Source organism: Haliotis cracherodii, unplaced genomic scaffold (genome assembly GCF_022045235.1).
Source record: "Haliotis cracherodii isolate W230 unplaced genomic scaffold, xgHalCrac1.p SCAF_3, whole genome shotgun sequence".
Taxonomy (NCBI): Eukaryota; Metazoa; Mollusca; class Gastropoda; order Lepetellida; family Haliotidae; genus Haliotis; species Haliotis cracherodii.
In genome coordinates, this window is record NW_027266286.1 from 14,498,628 (window position 1) to 14,523,222 (window position 24,595).

General features: G+C 37.0%; 1 protein-coding gene across 5 annotated transcripts in view; it reads right to left on the bottom strand.

The window, feature by feature from the left end:
• Positions 1 to 7,896: 7,896 nt before the first annotated feature.
• Positions 7,897 to 24,595, bottom strand: part of LOC139473744 (glutamate [NMDA] receptor subunit 1-like) — a 37,338-nt gene continuing 20,639 nt past the window's right edge. The window contains exons 17-19 of one of the 5 annotated variants that reach the window (XM_071256476.1): positions 18,889 to 19,034; positions 10,979 to 11,077; positions 10,401 to 10,491 (exon numbers count right to left, since the gene is read on the bottom strand). In XM_071256476.1, coding sequence (XP_071112577.1) covers positions 10,991 to 11,077; positions 18,889 to 19,034 — 233 coding nt within the window. In that variant the 3' untranslated portion in view covers positions 10,401 to 10,491; positions 10,979 to 10,990. Of the gene's footprint in view, positions 10,492 to 10,945; positions 11,078 to 15,733; positions 15,814 to 18,888; positions 19,035 to 24,595 lie in introns of those variants that run through there. The other 4 variants (XM_071256475.1, XM_071256477.1, XM_071256478.1 and 1 more) reach the window with 4 other exon arrangements.

A 24,595-nucleotide genomic window follows, 5' to 3' on the forward strand; every position in this document is an offset into this window, starting at 1 on the left:
TTTAGGTGACTCGAAGCCATATCGAGATATTCTTGAGATACATTTTATTGTCGGAATGCTGTAGTGATACGAGGTGTTAGTGTAAAGGTAAGCGTATCCTACCCCACCTATGGCAGAAACATGCAAAGGTAAGCCAGTTGTCATCTTCGTTGAAAGAGATTGCTCAATTGTACCTCTATTGTACCAAAGACTGGAGCTGTTGGAATATTGCTCGACATAAAGGGACACAAATCTTACGGCACCATGTGGGATAACACTAGTCATACCAGTTGCGTTTTTAGTGGGGTTAGAACATGACATTTACCACTAAGTTCGATGCAATTTGAAGCCTGATTTCAGTGCAGTCCAAAAACACCCTTCCTGATTTGAATGTCAACTGAAATTCGTGGGGCATGTAATTATCCACCTGCACTCAGCCATCCCTAAAGCAAAGTACAAGAAATTGTCCAAGGTGACGATTTTTTTTGCTGATGAATAGTTCCTAATTGAGAAGCATACTGAGTGGAATTCCTGCAAGAAAGGTATTATCTGAACATCCATAATATTTTATGCATACTTTACAATTTTGAAAGTCTACAGATATTTTGAAAGAGTACTATTCTTTAAAGGAGGCGAACTTTTCCTATATGTTGAGCAATGTTCCTGCAGCTCCAGCCCTTGGTGTCTTCATTTCACAACTTTTTCACAACAATCGAGCATGCTCTTTGTACCAAGATTTCAAAGAGCGTCATATGACTCTTGCTCAGAAGCTGTTTGATCAAGGTTACAACATTCCAGGCCTCTGTAAAGCTTTCAAAATATATTTTACTGTTGACATGTGGACAATTAACTTGCCTTTGTATGTGTTTGTGATGAATAAAATAGTATGTTTTTCGATAAAATGCATTTCCCACTCTTTTATTAGCATACTGAGTGTGAGTGAGTGAGTATGGTTTTACGACGCTTTTAACAATATTCAAGCAATATCACGGCGGGGGACACCAGTAATGGGCTTCACACATTGTACCCATGTCGGGAATCGAACCCGGGTCTTCGGCATGACGAGCGAACGCTTTAACCACTAGGCTACCCGAACGCCCCATTAGCTTTTTGTGATCAATGTGACCCTAATTGCAACTTTTGTTTTGATGTGATCATTAGTTAACTGTAGTAATTATATTAGTTTGTTTGTTGTTTTACGCACCACTCAGCAATATTCCAGCAAAATGACGGCGGTCTGTAAATAATCGAGTCTGGACCAGACAATCCAGTGATTGATATCATGAGCATCGATCCACTCAATTGGGATACGATGACATGCATCAACCAAGTCAGCAAGCCTGACCACCCGATCCCGTTAGTCGCCTCTTATGACGAGCATAGTTGCTTTTTACAGGAAACATGGGTTGCTAAAGACCTATTATCGTCCAAAACTGGCTCCCACAGGAGATATCGATTGGGTGAGATCAAGCGATATCTACACTGTAGATATCGCTTCAATGTAATTGCATCACAATGCTTTGCAGACCCTTGTGACGTCATTGTTACCATGACGTCACAATCAAATGAGTTCACTAATGGCTCTGCTACTGAAGCTGTAAGCAGTACTTTTTGCACTTAAGATACTGCTAATTACTGTCTACAAACTGAAAAAGTGATGAAAAGAATGATGTTGGATGATTAATAAAATCTCACCCTCGTGTCTTTTGATATCAAATATATCAACACTCTTTGATAAAAGGGGGGGAAATCCTCGGCAAGCCTCGGAGTTTTCTCACTTTTATCAACTCGTGTTGATATATTTCATATCAAAAGACACGGGTGAGATTCTCTATTTCTACCCCGAATCCTCACGGATTCACATTCACACAAGATTTGAAACACCCCTTTCAACAACAGATTATTCACTAATAGCACAAGTTATATGTTCTACTCAAACGAGTCTTAATTCACATAATGCACTCATCTAACAATGCACACCAAATCGTTTAAACCGTATAATTTTTTTCCCTTCTTTATTCATCTCAGCAGGTAGAGCATTTATATATACATGTCATGTCAATAAAGTTGTGGTACATAGTATTCAAGAAATGTACATCTTTTCATGTATATAAATTCTTGCCTGTAAAGTCAACGTACTGTATCAGTGTGTCTTACAAATTAGTTTGTAAACAAAGTGTGGAAGGAAGACCAGAAACTAAAAAAGTTTGCATAGTTACGATTTGTAAATGACATTAATCTGTAGCATTGTAATAACTAACAGTTATCCTTTCCTACAGTGTCTGTATATTACTTGTTTGTTATTAAAAGTACAATATTCAATGGGTTGTTGTGTTTTGCCTTGAAATCAAAACAAAACATTTTCTGTTTAAATCAATGGTTCCTTCCACATCGGATTTTATCCAAATGTACAGTTTCTCCAACATTTTTCTTACATGTTCACAATCATACAACATATTGATTAAAGTTTCAGGTTGATTTGTACAGAAAGTACACATAGGAGAATCAACATATCCAATTTTATATAGATATTTGTTTTTTGTAAGAATGTAGTGAATAATCTTAAACTGAAACCATCTTATATCCTCACTTTGAGTGCATCTTTTTACCATCAATATATGTTCTTGCCAATTTGTTTCACTAAATGTCTTATTTAGTATACTTTCCCATTTTTCAATACCATGAAATTTAATTAACTCCTGTGCTGATAAAGTCTCGTAAAAAAATTTACTACCTATATTTTGGTTAAGAAGATGTGATATATTGAGTGGCATGGTTGGTCGAGGAGATATATAATTGAAAACTATGTATTCCTTTACCTTACAAAATTGTTTGACTGCATTTACAACTCCATAATAGTCTATATAATTTGTTGGGATTACATACACATGCACAGAAGCATCAAATATATAAAATTTACCTTTGTCATCCACTAAATCCCCAATGAAGGTTACACCTCTGCTTGACCAATGTTTATAAAAGATTGGGATATTTCCTGTTTGTCTTCTGCTATTAAAACCATATAGATTGTCTCATAATATCTTGACCAGTTTTCAGTTTCGTTTTGGACAAGTCTGTTGCCCAAGCTTCCAAGAAATCATCCTTCCAAAATACATTCATGGTATTTGTAGCAATAAATACATCAACATAGGAGGCATCTGCCAACCATAATCTCTCTCTATTTGGAATACAGCAAGCAACTAACTCAGTCCATTTTGAGTGATAACAATATAATCTTCTGATCCATAAAAGTTTTTGTGCTGCAATCACATCCTCGATAATTGGCATGTTAACTCCGCCATGTTTTGGGGGGTGAGGCATTATTTGTCTTTTCACTTTATCCAGTTTTCCCTTCCATACAAATTTAAAACATCTTTTCTGTATCAGTCACATCTTTTGGAGGGTAATAAACCACGCATAATAATAACACGCTTAGAATTATGTGGAGGGGAATGTCCGAGTAACTCTTCAGTCCTGAAAAATAATGGCGCAGAGGCCCATTATTTTTATGGAACGGAGAGTTACGAGGATCTTCCCCTATTTAAAGTGAGTGAGTGAGTATGGTTTTACGCCGCTTTTAGCAATATTCCAGCAATATCACGGCGTTGGACACCAGCCCCTATTTAAAACACATCCCTACTTTTACACTTTGACAAAATATTTTCTCTTGTGGGAAATATTTGAAAAATAAACTAGAACTCTTTGTTGACTGGATTTTTCCTGTGAGTATGTCGCCCTTGCGTGGTGCACGAGGAATACGTTCTCTGTCGCTGTTGCACGTGCACCAAGCTCCGTCGCTAGCTGATATTTACAATGCATGGTTAAACGGCTCCTAATGATTTCGTGGGGTCCTAGACGAGTATTTTATCAATCGCTTGCACATTGTAAATATACACGCTGACAGGGATTATAGGAAATAGTCCAGCTATATGACGGCGGTCTGTAAATAATCGAGTCTGGACCAGACAATCCAGTGATCGATATCATGAGCATCGATCCACGCAATTGGGATCGATGACATGCTTCAACCAAGTCAGCGAGCCTGACCACCCGATCCCGGAGGTCGCCTCTTACGACAAGCATAGTCGCCTTTTACGGCAAGCATGGGTTGCTGGTGACCTGTTCTACCCATGATCTTCAGGGTTTCTAATTACTATGAATATGAACATTGCTAATAGGTAACCTGCCCTAACACAACATTATATACATATGCATATTATTTTAGAGCTTTTAAGCATTATGCAAAATTATGAAAATATTTAATAGTTATTTTACACCATACCTTCATGTTTCGCCATAGCTGAGGTCTACAATCACATGTACACAAATCAAACGAGGCGGATTCGAACCCCGCTGGCGACACATGTTTTCCGACATAATTTGAAATCATTCACTTGTCGAAATATTTTTTAAAAAGTTCCGTCAATTCCAAGTGGAAATTAATTGAAATGTTGATTCAAGATAATGTATACTTGACAAACAACTCTCCATTCCTGAAAAATAATGGAGCGTTTAAAACAATACAATGACGTCAAGGATGTGTTTGAATGAAGTGTCCACCACCGCTCGTTTTATGCCGCTATACGTGGGACAGAGAGTAACTGTGACTGCCCTCTCAATGGAGTGGCTTTATATTAAATACACTTCTAATATAGAGCGAGCTGTGGAACCTGCACAAAGTAAACAAAGTAATAATATACAAGCTAATTTCATGAAAAATACAATTATCAGTCCCAAAAGCGTTTCAAACAATGTTCAAAGGAGAATTTGTGAAAACCTTCATCCACGTGAATCGATATGAAGGATCTGATATATTTGATATCTGATACAGTTTCTGGTCTACAGAAAAGAACATGCATATTAGAATCATAGTGTATAGTGTCGACACAGCTGATGCTTGATATGATGATATCTGCATCTGATATGTTTTCATATATCCCTTTTGTGTAGATATGTTATTCATTGAATACTTTAGTGTGTGAGAGTTGAAATTTAACGTCGCATCAGCATTATTTCAGCCATAGAGCGACTATTGATTACTTTAAGTTGATTGTCATCGATGACATATATTGTCTTCACCGTCAACGTTCGAATCGACAATGTGAACACTGCTGGGTTACAGCTACTACAACTTAACACTAATACATAACACAGAGAATAGGGATAAGTGCTCACCAAAGACTCGCATAATACATTTTCTATTCCATATGTACAATATCTATTTACGAATGAGTGAGTGAGTGAGCTAAATGTTAAGACACATCGGCAGTAGTTTCAGCCATATCGTGACTTGATTAATGTGTCATGTGAATTTTATTAGTGTAGCAGTCTAGACATCAGCAAAAGCATCAGTAGTAGTAGTAGTAGGAGGAGGAGGAGTCGTAGCTGTAGTCGTAGTTCTAGTTCTAGTAGCAGTAGTAGCAGCAGCACTTGTAGCAGTAGCAGTAGTAGTAGTAGTCGTAGCTGTAGTCGTAGTTGTAGTTCTAGTAGCAGCAGCAATAGTAGCAGTAGTAGTAGTCGTAGCTGTAGTCGTAGTTGTAGTTCTAGTAGCAGCAGCAATAGTAGTAGTAGTAGTCGTAGCTGTAGTCGTAGTTGTAGTTCTAGTAGCAGCAGCAATTGTAGTAGTAGCAGTAGCAGTAGTAGTAGTAGTAGCTGTAGTCGTAGTTGTAGTTTTAGTAGCAGTAGTAGCAGCAGCAATAGTAGTAGTAGCAGTAGTAGTAGTCGTAGCTGTAGTCGTAGTTGTAGTTCTAGTAGCAGCAGCAATAGTAGTAGTAGTAGCAGTAGTAGTAGTAGCAGCAGCAATAGTAGTAGTAGCAGCAGTTGTAAAAGTATCAGTCGAAGCACCAGCAGCATTGGTAGCAGTCGTTGCCGCAACAGCAGCTGTAGTTGTAGTAGGACAATGGCGAACTTGGGATACCGGAAGGCATATTTGTCCTATTGCGTTGTAGATGGAGGAGGAAGAGCGGTACAAGCAGTAGCAGTTGAAAGTTTAAGTGTGATCATGCAGTGAGTTACCTCCCAGGGAGGAAGCAGAGGTGGTGGTCATGAGTACGGGAGAGGAGTATGTGAAGAAGCAGAGGTGGTTGTCATGTGTACGGGAGGAAGCAGAGGTGGTGGTCATGAGTATGGGAGAGGAGTATGGGAGGTAGTAGAGCTGGTCATGAGTACAGGAGAGGAAGAGTATGGGAGGAAGCTAAGGTGGTGGCCATGAGTACGGCAGACTGAATGAGAATAAGATGTGTTTGTTTGTTTGTCACAATATTCCAGCTATATGACGGCGATGAATGAGAATAAGAGAGGGCAGTAGGAGGAACATTGAGGGAAAGGTATGAGTCTCAGTGGTAGTGTTGCTGATGGTGACAGTAGCGGCAGCACCTATAAAACAGCCCGCAACTTGAGTAAATGCTGGACAGATTGCATTTGGAGGGTAAAAAGAATACTTTCTGGCAGTATTCTGATACTATGATTATGAAGTTCATTCCACTGTCAGTCGTTTCCATCTCAATTACAAATCAAAGCCCATCAATTTCCGAATTCTTTCTTTCGATTTGCTCACAATAGTGTTTCTCTCTGATGGTGAAGTGACCCATAGTGACAAAATCCATTGCTGATGACGTGTCACACTGACTTTTGTTGTATCCTTAATGTGAATAACAGCTGTGATACGTATCTGTACGAGTGGGCTGGTTTGGGGATATTATCATGCTAATGACACATTCTCTCTATTAATGTTAAACTGACGGCCTACAGAAACTATACCAAACACAGCTATTAAAAACAAAATAATTTCATTTTGAAGGCACACAAGCATGTGTTGGTATATGTTCAGAATTTTAACAGATAATTGTCACAGATAATGATGTCATTTATTGACGTCCGTTATGAAGGTGTGGTCAACTGTTTAATATTCGAGGAAGTAGACAGTGACCTCATACACAATAAACCTTGTCACCTTGAAATCGTGCAAATCAGTCAAGATGTACTCCATTGGCGCTTAAACATGCTATAACATGACACAGTCAGGCAACTAATGAAGGCTGCTGGAATCTGGTGCAATTCCCCAACCCGTGCCTGAGCAAGGCCTTGTTTTGTGGGTGGAAGAACTAATCGTTCTCTGATCTGGCGATCCAGAAAGGCCTTGAGATGTTCTTTATGGGATTTTGGGTGATATCTTGGCAGCCAGGGCAAGACATTGATGTGTTTGGCATGCAGATGGTTGGTCATAATCCTTGCCGTGTGGGTTCTTGGGTTGTCTTGTTGAAACAGGCAGTTTGGGTCTTGCTTCATTAAAGGCAGAAAAACTGGATGAAGTACCTGATCTATACAGTGTTGGACAGTCGGATTGGCATCAAAAACTACCAGATCTGTTTTGACATCACAAGGGATTCCTCCACTTACGATAACGTTACCGTCACCATACAACTAATCCTGATCACAACCACAAGCATCCTGTCCCCCTCCCCTGCCCCACCTTGTCATCAAGGTACTCTGATTCTCCCATCAATCCAAAACAGTTGAAGTGAAGTCTTTACAAGTTCCTGTTCTCATGTACAGCACGGGCCCATCTCAATCTCTGACATTGATGTTGGCATCTTAGGGCTACTCCACGACCTGGTCTTAACACCCGAATGCCATGCAGTCTCAACCTCCTGGACCTTGTCCTGATGCTGGCTGGACGGATGTTTGCACCCTCAAGAATATTTATTCACAGTCTATTCACCAGCTGACCTAAGAACCCGACCCTACATCTCACCCTATACCGCGCAAGACTGGTCAACAACTAATAACATACCAACTAGTAAAACAAAACAAATGGCAATGAGAATGGGAGAGGTATTGAGGAGATATACTCCCAGCTGGCACAATATGCGACGTCCGGAACATCACATGGAACAGACACATCCATTAGACTGTCATTTTATTGAACTGAAGAAGACAAGTTATAATACCTGCATGGACAATGACTTGACAATGGAAGAACTTTATTGCACGCTTTGGGTAAACTCGTAATATACATGAGCAAAGTATGTGTCTCTCTTGAGATGAATAAAAATCAAAGAAGAGAGTGGCACAATCTCAAAATCACAATAAAGAAATAACTTCAGGTGAAAACATTTTGTACTAAATTTTGCAAAAGAATGAAATACACTGAAGACTGACAGATTGCACAAGATACTGAGTCAAACTCTGAGCAGACTGATAATCAACAAAATATCAACTGAAGAAAAGTATCAAGTATATGTAAACATGTATCACATGACTTCACAGAAAGAAAAAATGTTTAGACTGTCATTTTCGTCCAGACTAACAAGGTATAAACAATATAGCCAATAATCAGTTAAATAGTCACAAAGTGTAAACCATATCGTGAATAATCAGTTAAATCATTGGCAATTTAAAGCAGCTCTCTGATCAAATTTCAGTAACTTACACTTGAGCCTACAGCATTACATATAGTAATATGGATAACCTGCCAGTACGTAGTCACACATGTCAAACAGCTTGTGTCCATGCTTGTCATTTCATCTACACCTGAACGAATACAGACTATGCCCATACTTCTAAAAAAAAAACAGACTTTCAGAACGGATGTAACTAAATCCTGGTTATGCAAATGAATATCTGCAAAGGTAATTTTACATATGATTTCTCCTACTACCTTCCCTTATATGTGAACAATGGATTACCAGTAGACTGACACTTAGTCTCTGAAAATATATCTTTGTGATAGAAACATCTTAATTGAAAAGACATCCCAGTGCAACAGCCAGGAGATTCAGAACCTGTGGAAAATCTAGACTTGCTTTGTTTTTTATGTAGAATTAAAGTAAGGGCAGGGTGGAAGGGAAAACAGTTAAGGTTCAGGGACTGTGAGACAGACTATGCTACCAGGTGCTCTGACCTACGTACAATACTTCAGAAAATCTATCATAAAAATATACTTTTTTACATACTTAATACGATTTATTGTTACATTAATTATGGCTTGATTAACTTGATCATGTTGATACTTGTTATAGGATTACACAATGCCATGATAAAAATGGAAATGAATGATTGTCATTCTAGAGGAGGATAAATTCTCTAACGAAACACTAATATCTGGCCATTCATATTAAAACATGTATGAAGGTTCATCCTGTCTGATTTGTCATGTTATTGTTTCATGATCAAATTGATAACATTTATTTTATACAAGCAGATTCAGATCTTCATTGGCATAAACAACACTTCAGACACTCAACAATATATACAAGTAACTCCCCAAACTTCCAAAGTTGAAGACAACACTCAATATAGATAACAAATGGACTATTATGACTACTTCAACAAGCACAATGTCTTGTGCAGAGTACATTTCAGGTAAGACTTCATTAAGCCTGACCTCCATAAACAAAGTTCAAATGTTAATAATTATAGGCGTTGGAGATTGTAAACCTGTAGTTTCCATATCAATTGTAGCTTCATGACTTACTGCCAGATAAATTTCTGTGATTTACAGTTTTTGTGTTCAATCACTGAATTCATAATTGGCTGGTGGTTATTGCGACAGTTTGATACTGAAAATCTGAAACTCACTTTCTTGTGGAAATATTGATGAAATGTTTTATGTAATGTTTCACAACAATGAAGTAAATGAAAAGACCAAACAAACGATGGTGATATGAGTATTTGCAATACAGTTCCAGAAGGGGAATCACAAAGAATATGTTTTAACAACCGCCCTTCTCTTACTTGAGTACTTAGACAATCAGTAGCTGTGGACTTGAAGTCACTGGCTACAGTAAAAGACAAACTTTCAATGTAATCAACTCAACAAATGCTTGTAAATCATAAATTTGTAAAAGATAACAATGACACAATTGTCTCAACTTACACTAGCTACAATCTGAATAAACGTCTACAAGATCTACATCTCTAGCCTTGAAAGCACAGAGTAATACAAGCAACAGTAAAGTGGTAATGAAGTCTATCAAGATGAGCCAAGATACAAAATATGACATTTTCTCCTGTTTGATCTCTTCAAAGCATGTGTACAAATTTGCATATCATTTTCATAGATATATATCAATTTCATCCATGAAAATAGAAAACCAGAACAATTCCTAGCAAAGGCAAATTCTCTGTCAGAAAAAAATGTAAACTTGATGTCATGGCCTCTGCCAAAATGTCTCATTCCAAAACATTGAAAAGATACCATATTCTCTAAAGATAGAGAATATGAACACTGAGTATCAAATCCAAGACCTATATGATGTTATACTCTGAGTTCTGAGGGGGCCGCCCCCACGTGACGCTGCGACCTTGGCCGGAACAGCTGTGGGTGGGAGTGTAATTAGGTGGAGGTGGGGTTGCAGCATACACACGGCTGCCAGTGGCCTCGGCAAATGACTGACGGCGGAAGACTGGAGTACTGTTACTATCCATAGACGTTTGCTGTTTCATGAGTGAGTTGGCACGCAGTTGCTCCTCGCGTTGTTTCTGAAGTGTCTGACGAAGAGTTCTACGTTTCTGGAGAAATAAATCATGGTAATTGTTTTAATGTATATCAGAAAATCATTTAAGAGTTTATGTTGCAAACAGTCAAAATTAATTTTCACATCACAACACTTACACAAGAAATACAGATAGTTTCTGCAAAATAAAACATAATTTAGGTGTTGATGAGGCAGGAAAGATATGAATCTTGAAATCCCATTAATACGAACAAATAATTACAACAGTATCCATTTCAACCTTCATGACATGAAATACGACCTATATACATCATCATAATGAAGAATGTTGCAAGGAATATTTATCCATTTCACATTCAAGTATTACCAAGGTTTTTTTTTTAAATTACACAAAGAAGTGCATCAATTGTTAATTCAACATGTTGCTAATATGCTGCAATTCTTGTAACATTAGTTACCTCCATATTTAAGAGGGAAATACTGAATCTTTAAACAAGTGCATTTAATACCGCTAAGTGTGTTTCATATTGCAATATCCGTACTAGCAGCGAAGATCACAAGTAAACAACGCCGTTGTCATTTTTGCCAGGCTCCGTCAGCTCATGAAGATATGCCCAAGTCTCCCGCAATTTCTTTTTTTTCTGCAAGTGGATAAAAATTGCCAACTATTTAGTGTAAAAGCCAACACAGCTACTAATTCTACTTACAAAGAGCCCGTATGAAAAAATTGATGTCAGTCATAGATGATCATGTTGATCTCTTGTATATCTAACCACTGCCTCTTTCAAAATAATTTAGAAAAATTAAATAATTTTTATCAAAAGACATGATTATTTTATCACATAAAACATGTCATGAAATTTCATGACTATGACATTTAAAATGTTGGTCAAAGAAAAACTTTTTTTCAGTCAAACCTCTTCAAATTAAATGCATAAAAATATAAAGGCGAAACTTTCTAATTATATTTCAATATTAATAGGAAAACTTCATTTGGAATGAGGCATATACTTTTGTGAATTCCTGATCACAATTTGATCAATTTAGTCAGCAGGTGCTCTTTGTGCAAGTGTTAACCCCAGCCAGTGTGACCATGCAGTGAGATAGCCTGCTCCAAGCAGCATGCCCCAGTCCGCGGCCCGTGTTACAAGAGCATCAACTCTACACAGCCCAGGTGGAGGAGGGAGGGAGGGAGGGAGGAAGGAAGGAGGAGAGGAGGGTGAGGACTGAAATAAAGAGTAGCATTATTGGTTGTGAACACATATCTACAGACCTGTCACCTGGATTTTGACTGTGTATGCTGTTAATGAGGTGCAAGTATAGGTCTGACTGTCACATAACTTCTCAAAAGAAGTTAAAAGACACCCGGTTCTTTCATATTACTATAGTTAATCTGTAATGCCATGAGTGATTGAAAATGGTTTTATGCCGCTTTCGGCAATATTCCAGCCATATCACGGTGGGGGAACACCACAAATAGGCTTCATACATTGTAACCTTGTGTGGAATTGAACCCGATGTTACACTTTAACCACTAGGCCACCACCCCTGTCATGCCATGACAGATTAACTATAAAAATATGAAGGAATTGCATGTCCTTCAACTTCTTTTGAGCAGTATAAGTATATGGATGCTGTTTTAACACTACCCCAGTGACAGCAACACACGTCCAAGATTGCACTAGTTGCTCAAAACAAAGCATTGTTTTTACAAGAATTTGGTTAAAGGCTCCGACTATGTAAAAATTCACAAATGTTCTCAACATATAAATTTTTAAAACAAAATTTTCTTTTCCTGTCGAGTCTGTCTCCTATCTCCATAATGAAACAAATTCAGGTAGAGGAAGGGAAATAACCCTTATCATTCATTTAAAACCAAATATCTTAACATATTCTTAAATATGTATTTTTATTTCTATCACAGATCCTATACCAAAATAGTACAAACATCACAGATAAGAATTTCCTAATCTTGAATACTACTTGGGTGAAATCTACCTTTGCATCATAATGTGACACAATTTTAGGATAACAACTTCTTTATCACACAGGGTCTACTTATTGAAAGTTGACTGTACTTTAGTCATCAGGAACACAAGAATAATTTAAGCATTGGCTGGATTTTGGCAAGTGAAGTAGACTACTCAAAAGAATTAAAAGAACAAACAATTTCTTCATATTACTCTACCTAATCTGGCATGGCAATCTTATTTAACAGGAAACTTTATTTGATAAAATCAGAAGTTCTTTAACTTCTTTTGAGTAGTATCTATATCATGATAGGACTATTCAGGTGAACAGGTCAGATTCTATGTGTGTTCCGAGCTATGTTAATTGTTCATGTTAGTATTTAGTTTGTTCACAGTTCTGTCAGAAACAGAAGTAGGGATAAATAAACCGACATGTTTGCTGAGATAAATCATTCCAACAATTGAAATTTATGTTAAAAATGAAAAAAAACCTTGAAGTTTATTTGTAATGTTTCAACGAAAATATTCAAAATGTAAAATTAGACTTTTCCGGTTCTCAATATCAATCCTTATACAGTGGACGAGTGGGGAAAGTTAATATTCTGTATGCAGTGACACGAAGGCAGGCTGCCACAGGCAAAACAATCCTTCACCAAGGTCATGTTAAACTTTCCAGGTCTGCTTATGTTGATATGCAGCAATCAAAATGACTTATCTCAACAGAGGACTGTCATTTTCAAAATGGATCTTTTCTGACAGTGTTTTCCTACAATAACCCTTCAAATGGCAACATTAACCAACAGTTTTGACGATAGCTGTACAAAATGTGTCCTTCTGAACATATACATGTACTCTTGTTACTGTATTTCATCTTATAATGACAAAAGAATATTGTAACATACAATATTGTAATCATTACAGCACTATGGACAGCCATAGTTAACTGCACCTTTATAAGAGCATCATCAGCAAATATTTATATTTACAGTGAGTGAGTATGGTTTTATGCCACTGTTAACGATATTCCAGCAATATCGTGTCAGGGGACACCAGAAATGGCTTCACACATTGTGCCGATATGGGGAATTGAACCTGGGTCTTCGGCATGATGAGTGTAGACTTTAAGGAAAGGTGTAGGGTTAGACACAACACTAGTCTAATATATAGAGGGACTACCCGGTAGTTCTTTCTACCCAAATCTAGTTATGTTACATAAGCTACTAGTCTGAAATGACCTATGGACTAGTTAGACATGACCAATAGTGTCTACCTCTATCTAAATTTGGATAATGAAGTGCAAATAAAGTAGGGACACGTTCAAACTATAGGATTCTCCATACAAATCTCTCACATCTTGAAAAATCATTTTATCAAAGATTACAAAATTAGAGACAAGGATTGTTACATATCCAACGTTATTCTTCTGATGCTTTGATAAAAAGCATAGCTTACACTCAAGGTGATATTCCGTCAACTGTATCATGGTTCAATTCATCCTTAAACTTTCATGCTGCACACAAAAATCAGCCTTAAAAAGCCTCATGATTTGATTAAGCCTAGAATAAGCCACTCCCAAATCCACACATCTTCCCAATATTATACATGCCTGCCATTCCTGGTGAGCTTTCAAGGGCTTCGAACATGATCAATGTTTAACATCCTAGCAGTCTCATACAACCCAAACTTCACTTTCATCTTATAGGAAGCAAATGAATCCACGCCAATGGGCGCCTCCAGAGAGTTGCTCATTCTTGTGAACGTTTCACATACTTTCTTTTTCTATTCTATTTTTCTCAGTTTACAATACTGGTTGATAACATGGAAAATAAGTAGGAAAAGACATTTCTGATTCATATTTTGTTACCTTTATTCTGAATATGTTGCCATGTGTGTTAAAGTTTTCATTCCTTTTGCAGTAACCTATTGCTGTGCAACCTTCTTTCTGGTGAAAGTTAAGCTTTTTGGATTTGATGGTTTTTCCAATTACCATTTTTAAGTATAGTTTTCAATGGGGCTATCAGTTGGCACATATACTACTCAACACTAGTAGAGACACAATCCAAACCAGATACCATAGTAGAAGCATGGGACTATCAGTCAGCACATATACTACTCAACACTACTAGGGATACAACCCAAACCAGATACCATGGGATCAGCATGGGACTATCAGTCAGCACATATACTACTCAACACTACTAGGGATAAAAACCCAAACCAGATACCATAGTAGCAGCATGGGACTATCAGTCAGCACATATACTACTCAACACTACTAGGGATACAACCCAAACCAGATACCATAGTAGCAGCATGGGACTATCAGTCAGCACATATACTACTCAACACTACTAGGGATACAACCCAAACCAGATACCATAGTAGCAGCATGGGACTATCAGTCAGCACATATACTACTCAACACTACTAGGGACACAACCCAAACCAGATACCATAGTAGCAGCATGGGACTATCAGTCAGCACATATACTACTCAACACTACTAGGGATACAACCCAAACCAGACACCATGGGAGCAGCATGGGACTATCAGTCAGCACATATACTACTCAACACTACTAGGGATACAACCCAAACCGGATACCATGGGATCAGCATGGGGCTATCAGTCAGCACATATACTACTCAACACTACTAGGGATACAACCCAAACCAGACACCATGGGATCAGCATGGGGCTATCAGTCAGCACATATACTACTCAACACTACTAAGGACACAACCCAAACCAGACACCATGGGATCAGCATGGGGCTATCAGTTGGCACATATACTACTCAACACTACTAAGGACACAACCCAAACCGGATACCATGGGATCAGCATGGGGCTATCAGTCGGCACATATACTACTCAACACTACTAGGGATACAACCCAAACCGGATACCAAGAAGTCATGCTCATACATGGGGAGACTTAACTTGGTGTTTATCAATACATCTCTATGAATAATACCACATGGTCCCATTTATCATTACACATAGAATATCAACATTTAACACACCACAGTGTCAGACTATCCAGATGGCCTTGTACAGCAAATATGTGAACCATCATCTTATATAACCTTGCATCAAGTATTATCAGCCCTAATCATGTGTTAAGTCTGAGCAGTAAGGCTGGGATCAGTTTCTTGACAAACTTGAAAATGTCAAAGCCCCCAAAAGCAAACCAACAATGGCAAGAGTTGAATGGAAGGAGCCTGCTGCAGGATGGAAAGATTAGAATTACAAGATTATTTATCTAGCCATGGGCAGTTATTATTTTCAGGATAAGCCAACTCATGCAGGAGGCCGAATCCCTACCGAGAACTTGGCAGAACATCCTACAGATAAGTCTAGTTTGCCTGTGGACAGGCGCCTTCCTCATTGGCTGTTGAGGGTTCCTGTTGGTAGAAATGTTTAAGATTTGGGGGATATTAGACCTGTTATAATATAAGCTGTACCAACAAAACACTTGTCTATGACGTCTATCATTTACTGCTAAAGAAAACCAGCACTGTCAAATGGATCATTTGGAACTGCATCAGTCCGAGGTGGAAGTTACAGATGACAAAGAATGAAACAACTGATCTTGTGGAGATGGATGCAAAATATGGATTTGGGCATGAGATATGAATTGGAATATAAAATACAGATTTTGGACATAAAATGCGGATTTGGATATAAAATATGGACTAGGATATGAAAAAAAGATGTAAAAATAAAGTACAGATTTTGGACCTAAAATGCCGATTTGGATATGAAATATGAGAAAATTCCTCTTACAAAATAAAAGCAAGTGTTCTATTAAAATGTATAAGCAAATGAAATTAAATCTAATTTCTCAGTATATCCATCTTGTGATCAAAGATGAACTGTTTCAAACTTAAATGTTGCTACCTCTAACTACTAATATAAGTTAAGTTCAACCATCGATCAGCTCTGTCCAATGTACTGGTAGTAAGTATTAGTAGCAACAATTACCGGAAAATAATATGTTTTAGCTGAATCAATGGATCCGCTTGACTCAAATAATTATTCTAATTTTCCAAACATCGAATCAAGAAACACTTGTCTTTATGAATGTGTGACCAAATCAAAAAGTGTTAATTAAGAAAAACAGGTTCAATTTGATTAGGTTTGAAGTTGTTCGATTCCATAATTGGCATCACTGATCTTGGCTATAAACACTATGTTAATGAGTAGCAAGTTGATATGCAATTTTTTTACATTGCATTCTATATCTACAAGCAGGAAGTGTATATAAATGATACTAATGTGTAGCACAAATAAGAAAACTATTTAATTTGATCACTCAATAACTGGAATGTTTCATAGTCAATTGCAGGCTATCCATGAGTTATATCTAAAAACAACCATCCAATCAAATGACTGCATTGGGAAGGGAGACCATCCTTACCAATAACATTACAGCATTCAGATGCAGTTATTCAAAGATTTCCAGATTTCACTTAGATTCCCCAAGTTGGTGAACAGGGCTTCCATGTTTCCCCAGCGCTGTTCCTTGTTAGTAGTTATGCAACTATTTACAATATATGATTGTACAGAGCAATGAACATGTCACTTCAAACCATCACGAAAAGTGCAGTCGCTCTGCTGATTACATAAGGCTAAAAAAATAAGTCTTGGTTCTCAGGTACCATCCACATCATCGTAAAGTCCGCATCATGTTTTGTTTTTGTAGCGGCCATAAAATTTCCGAGTCCCGTGAAGGGATTCGAACCACGGACCTTCTGATCAGAGGTCGGACGCCTTGTCCACATGACCAAAGAGGTTAACCCCGTCAGCAAGCTGACAAGGTAAGGATGTCATCTGTGGGATGACTCCACGCCCTGCTACATTTTCATTTCCATTTTCCAAAAAATATTTTTAAATCCTAATACTTGAACACAATGTGATCCAATATACCACACAGTTACTTCCCTTTACATGCGAATCTCGTGTTATGGTCATGGCGGCAATAGGAGTTTGTATACTTGTTTATGGAGGGAGGCCCTTTGTTTGAACAAGAAAAAACCCAAAACACTGTCCGCCTGCTCTATATTTTCAAAAGTTATTTATTAGGCCTAGGATGTGAATCATGTTTACTCAGGTAATTGGGGAAAAACTGTCCGAATATTGTGAAAGGGTACATCTTACCCTGCTTCATGGAGGATGTCGTTAGTTTACATATATCACAAATGATGTCAAAAGACACTAGGATGCAAAATTAAATCAGTAAATGTTTCAAATTCTTAACACAGTCATGACGTTTTCTAACATTTTGTCAAAATGATCTCAAGTCTGCAAAAGACTAATATTCCACTGAAATCTTCAGCATGAAGTTTTAACCTCATTCTCCAAATAATGCACAGGTACAGACCCTAGTCTATTATCTACAAACATATGAAGGTACATTCACCAAAACCCATGCAACATGTTAGGCACGTAGATCATGCTATGTGTGTTAGTAATCATAGTTTAAACTGTTAGATGTATTTCACAGTTACATCCGTAGACATGATGCTCAATGACATGAGAGAAATAGTCCCGTTTTAGAAATTCCCACAACACATTGAACATGTAGTGTACATATCATTGAATTGGTTGTACATTATGACATTAAACAATGTAGAAAAGAAGCCTCAGAGGGCACTTTTACAACAGTTCATTAAGGTAGAAGACTCGACACTGACATGACACACAACAAAATGACATGTGAACAACATGTGACATTTACTACACTGTAGGCTTACAGACACTGGCACAGGAACCAAAGTCAAAATACTTGACAGGTGATATAACCAAAGGATAAGTAATCTTACTTATGTTTTCATACAAACAATGTAATCAAAAAAATTACTTCAATATTTACCCTTGTCTGTAATAATATAATGCATAGTGACAATCACTATCCTTTAACAGGATATCCAGGCCCACCACACAACAGGCCTTAGACTGGAACAGTCTCCATTTTATTACAATTATATAAACAATTAGCAGACATTACCTCAAACACTGAACAAGCCAAATGACAACAGAATATAATGAATTTGTAAAATTGTTACATAAATTTTAAAAACTAGGTTTTTAATGAACTTGAAAACACAATTGTGATGAAGAAATATACATCAGACCCTTTGTATTATTTTCTAATTAATTTTGGAAACATGGACTACGTCCAGGCTAATACAAGCCTGTGTTTTACATAACTCTAAAATCTGTGAATATGTCACCAATATTGCAATCTCAACTACATTCTACACTGACACCTTGTTTCACAAACTTTCATAGATTTATCATCAACGACGCAAATGATCCTAAACACTTTCTACACACACCTTCCTAGTTTCCATACAAGAGTGGACCTACTGCTCTACTGGCGTACTGCTGGTGCTTGCAGACACTGTACACTGACATGACACAATACCACAAGAATATGTCACAGACACACAAGTACAAAGCCCGGTCCAACTCACCTCTATGTTGCCGCGCCACCTGTCGGCTGCATTGCGGGCCAGCTCTAGCTCCTTGTCCTTCAAGCCACGGTGTCGCTTGTACGCAATCTCCACAAATATTAGCAGAACGCCTGCCACGATACCGCCAGCTACCATCATGAACACACCTGGAACGAAAAAACATACCATGTCTAATGCATTCTTAGAACAACTAGCCAGGATCTCAACATCTAGCCTAAGTAATATAGGACTCTCAAACCTTCCTACACTATATATATATATAACTTAATATTTATGCTATGCACAAAACAATTTGTATAATAAGAGCATGTTTGTAAACCAGGAACACTGTTTCAAAGCAATAGCAGAATAATCAGTTTACTCAGACTGTTGGTGTATAAGCAGTTATATCCCACTTCCAGTCTTGTTGCCATTTGTTTTGTTTTAATTGCTGCCATGGTTTCTTTTACATTAACTTAACATGTATTGTCTGATAAACTGATAATTGCATAATACACCTACACTTTTCCCATGCTCATATGTTAACATATCAGAGTTTAATCAAAACTGAAGTGACAAGTCCTCCCTGGGATACAAACACTCAACATTCTGATTGTCAAGCCACTGATTTGGCACTGGGGGTGAGTGTAGGTGGAAGTGTTTGGAAACTATTCATGTTTCAAGAAATGCTTTTGTGAATATTGCGTGGCCTCATGAAAATTTACTAGCCTCAATCTAATGGTAGGGGTCCTTTCTTGCTGGTGATGGCTTTTTTGAAAACTTGAAAAATAAACAAGTACATTTCAGTCTGTGCCAAAAACTGTTGAGTCTACTTGCCTGAACATGGCCCCTAGCATCAAATTCAGTAGAACTTAGTGTTATTATACGTTCTTTTTTAAGCTGAGCTTACGATACCAAACAGAATTGTACTAGAATCCGACTAGGGACTAGAGGCTAAAGTCGTAGAAGTGTTTGGTGGAAGATACTTTCACCAAAACCACCGGAAGATTAAACTTTCCATGGGGATATCTTATGCTCCTCAGATTGCTATTAACTGAAATTGAATTTGCTTTATTTATGAAAATAATAGCAAAATACATACTTGGTCATCCATCTGTGATTTACGCAAAAAAAAATGAAATTTGCGTTTCAGCTATGGTGCTGTTTGGGACCCAACAGACAGGACCTTCTGACCTTTGACTTTATAATCTTTTGACATGGGAAATGTGGAATGCATGGTTTCTGCTTCCACAAAAATGTTCAACCAATGATTCAAATTGTCAGAATTACAATATTACAATTTGGTTTCCATGACAACCAATTACAAGACAGGCTTTTGCAGTGGGCTGATGACAGGTGAGGACTGTATGCAGGCAGTAACAGCTAGCACACTGCTTATGTATTAACAACGACATACAATTACATACAATTGTTTCATGTATGACGTGACGTCTGATCAAGAAGACATTACACACATTACAAAATACAATGGTGCAAGTGAGCCTTAGCTTACAGATTCAATGCCAGTGATTTGATAATTTACTGCATATTGATAAAACGTCCGAAATTGATACATAATCAGAACTGTAAATAAGACTTTGAGGAGTTATTCTAAAGGCAACAAGACTGCTAAATGAGAAAATGTAAATATATACACATGTGCCCCCTTCAAACCCCCTTGACGTAACACCGATTCTTCTTGACCTTTATCATCAGTAACAAGTTGCAATCCTCCCTGGTCTGCATAACTCAGTACCATTCACATGTTTAAGGTTTTCTTTCTTTCTTTGTTGCTAATGCCGCACATAGAAATATTCCAGATATGATGGCGGCCTGTAAATAATCGAATATGGACCAGACAATCCAGTGATGGAAGTTGTGGGCAATGATCCATGCGATTGGGGTACGACAACATGCTATCAGTCAAGTCACCAAGCCTGATAACCAGATCCATTTGGTCGCCAGTTGCTTGGGACCTATTCTCACCCGGAATCCCAATAGGGATATGTTTTATGTAGGCTTAAATATTTTTGTTCTGTTGGCAACTTTGTTAGGAACATGTTACCTCCATTCTTTATGCTGAATGCCCTGTTATATTTGAAAGGTTTGTTATCTTGTTCAATAGGCTTACAACATGTACAATGGGATCATTCTTTTCATTGTACTATTATTGCATGAAAATATATTCATAGTTTTATTACATAATAATCTGATAAGACCAACATTACTTTGTGGGTTTTTTCCAACAAAATCCTTCCAAATAATTTCATCAGGAAAAGGTAATGGCATCAATTTTGACAAACAACAAGTTTTAGTTAACTTAAATCAGTCGGATAACACTGGCCATGAACTACCACCTCCCTACCAGGACTAAAACATTTTTACTTTTTATGCATACCATATTAAACATAAGTCTTTTATACCCACAGTCAACATAAACTGTAAAGGTTAGATTGGCTCAATATAAAGGAAGCTATTTGGGAAGAACATACTAAGTAGTCCTCCAATCTAGTCTGCTGTAATACTGTCACAAGGCGGTGCAAAACTGCAGTTGTGCATACAACACAGAGTTTTATTTAGGAGATAAATTTACTGTGTTTTCAGGGTAAGGTTAGATTACCTGGAGACTTGATGGCGCAAAATTTAATTTGAAACTGATCGCATGGCGGGATGCTTCAAATATTAAATTTAGAACCTTCAAAACAACAAGCAACCGAGCTCAACATGGAAAACACAGTACTTTTAGCTCCATTCTACCATGACCAACATAAATTGGGATTATTTGATGACAGAGCTGTCAAGTTGTGTTGAGTCCAGGCTTGTCACGACCATTTCTTGCAAATGGGTAGACTTGCCCATTGCAGTATACTTGCCATAAACTAACAACAGAGAGAAAAACACAAACAAATTGTCATCAATTCAAATAATATATTCATAGCTAAACGTGTGACAAAGTATTGTTTATCATAATGATTAACAAATTTAACCATAGCTGTAATCATGGTAATAGGAGTCTTTCAACGACCTGTGTGATTCACAGAACGAACTTCTTGTTTTCGATTTCCTGTGTTCACCAACACATATTTAATCAGAGAAATGTTATTGTAACTTAAAACTTCTGATCAGAATGATCAGTCATGGTAGAATATGGCTAAACCTTTCCTTAGCTTAACCCTCTGGATGCTGAGTTTTTAGTTTTCTGAAGCCATTTCATGTTCTGAAAAGTGAATGTTGTGCAAGAATTGCAGTTAAAAAATTAATTGCAAAAATAAGATTGGTTTGAAAAACAAACACTGCAAAGTGTAATCCCAAATTTTGTTATTCGTAAAAAAACTGCACATTTTATCACTTTTAATCATAAACCAATGAAAGTACTCTGACACAGATCTTTTTATTTGACAGCTTTATATCAACTGTAAGTGAACAAAATACTGCCTAATATCTTAACAACATAATTATATATTACATGGATTTGTAGGCATATGTATAACATTACATATTTGATAACTAATCATAAATGACAGAAATCAAGGTTTCGCTATGACTTTAGTTCGATGTCATGACTTGTTTTATGTCTTTGAAGTCAATGACAGGTAAAGACAACATTAATATTTTGATTAATATATAGCTCCCCTCATTTTTGTCTATAGTATAAAAATCTTAAAAATTTGAAAATCCTAATTTGTCGCTTTTTAGACAAAACATAAAATGACTGTCTTTACCATGGAAATAATGTCTTGAATAAATCAAAAATAGATAGTAGATCATGTATCTTAACTAGACAAGATAACACCTATTAGGCATCAATTTTAAATAAATCAAATACTCAAAAGAATATGATAAAAATATATATTTTTAATACCTTATTGGACATTATTATTATTTTTTTTCAGAACTATACAACAAAAGATGCGAAAAAAGCTCTTTTTGCATGGAATTATCAGGATAATCATTTCAGGTTTGACCAACTGGGTACCTGTCGCGTTTGTTATTAATGTTTAAGAAATTCTTAAAGAAAAAGAGAATAAGTTTAATATCCTGAGATTACAATATTTATTACAAAAGATTATATAACCCATAACAAGAGGTCTAATTCTGAAATCGTTTGTGACTAAATACGCAACTGGCAAATCATTTGACATCAATGTTATGTCAATCAAACGACCAGAAACAATTTTTTTAATTCCTCATCCAAATGTATGCACATATATTAATGAAAATATTATCCATTTCATTAACTTAATATATTCAGTTTTTATAGAAATTACAATATTGAATAATAGGTTATAAGAAAAAATGTACATTTTGCAGTTACATTTACTTTTCATCTTTTAACATTTGTCAAAAGGGAAATAAATATGGTTAACAACACCAAATTTGTCAAATTTTATATGTTAACAAAAGATTATCAAAGTTGTGGCTTAGATCTATGAATGATATGATCTCAAACATTACAAAAATGTGTAATAAGTACATGAAAGAATATGTAAAAGATACACAAAATTTCCATCATGATTGAAACTAGAGGCAGCAGGGCAGAACGATGATGTTTACTTTTTCACTGGACATTCATCTAAAGAAAATACCAAATATGTACAACAATGTTGATGTAGGACATCACTTTTGAAGACTCAGTCTGACCAAATGGCGAGCTCAGTGACAGCAGTATGCAGGATTTTCAGAGGATGACTTTCGTTGGTTCAGGTGTGTGAGTGATTTTTGGGTTTAATGCCGCTTTTAACAGTATTACGGTTACATCACGGTGTGTCAGCTTAAGGTGGGAGGAAAGCCCGAAGTGATGCAGGTCTTGGACGTTTACCACTTCAGCAAAACCTATGAGCACAGGTAAGGTGCTGACAAACCTAGAAACATAATCGCGGCTAACCGGAATTCACGCCCAAGGGACGCAACTCTGGACAGCGAATCGCGACGTCTGGGCCGACCGTGCCCCCTGTTGATTCAGGGATAGTGTATACATAAATGTGTCATGTAAGTAATCAGAAACAATCTGACAATCAGTGTGTTGCCATTTGTTTTCATGTTTTCCATTGTAACAAAGAGAATTAGTCAGATAGCAGATAAAAACTGTCATCATTGAGCGTGATACTGGATCATTTATCGTGTCACACGGAACGGAAACTCTGCCAATGTTATTTGAATTCACCAAATCATTGTAATGTATCTGTTTTTAATTTCTTTATTCTTCCTACAACACTCTTCCCATGCATATTCTCAAAAATGTGAGCCAATGTGTGGATCTCTCAAAATAGGAGAAAATGCTACACAGTGTACAACCCCAATTTTGCTTTGTTTACATTTTTAAACAAGTATAGTTTTCCGAACACAGCATTCTTTTTCACACCCGATACATTTCCCTTATATTATCTGGACCATTTGTTTTAGGGACAAAGATAATTTCACACTAAATTTCAAGTATATATGCAAGTGTGAAACGTATGTGATGTAATAAGTGTCTCATAACAGGCATACGCAAAACATGATTTTGTAAACACTTTTAAATATGGTGGAAAATTCACTTTAGTCTTCGTGTTTGCATGTTTTCAAAAGCATGCTACATGACTCTAGGGTCATTGATGAAGTTTCAGGATGATGACTTATGATTTGATAAATCCCAGATACCCATGACCACTAAAAGGCTATTTTCGTAATTGAATTCTGTGACCTGTTTGATTGGCATTCTAGAAGGTTGTGAGTAAATATGCGGTAT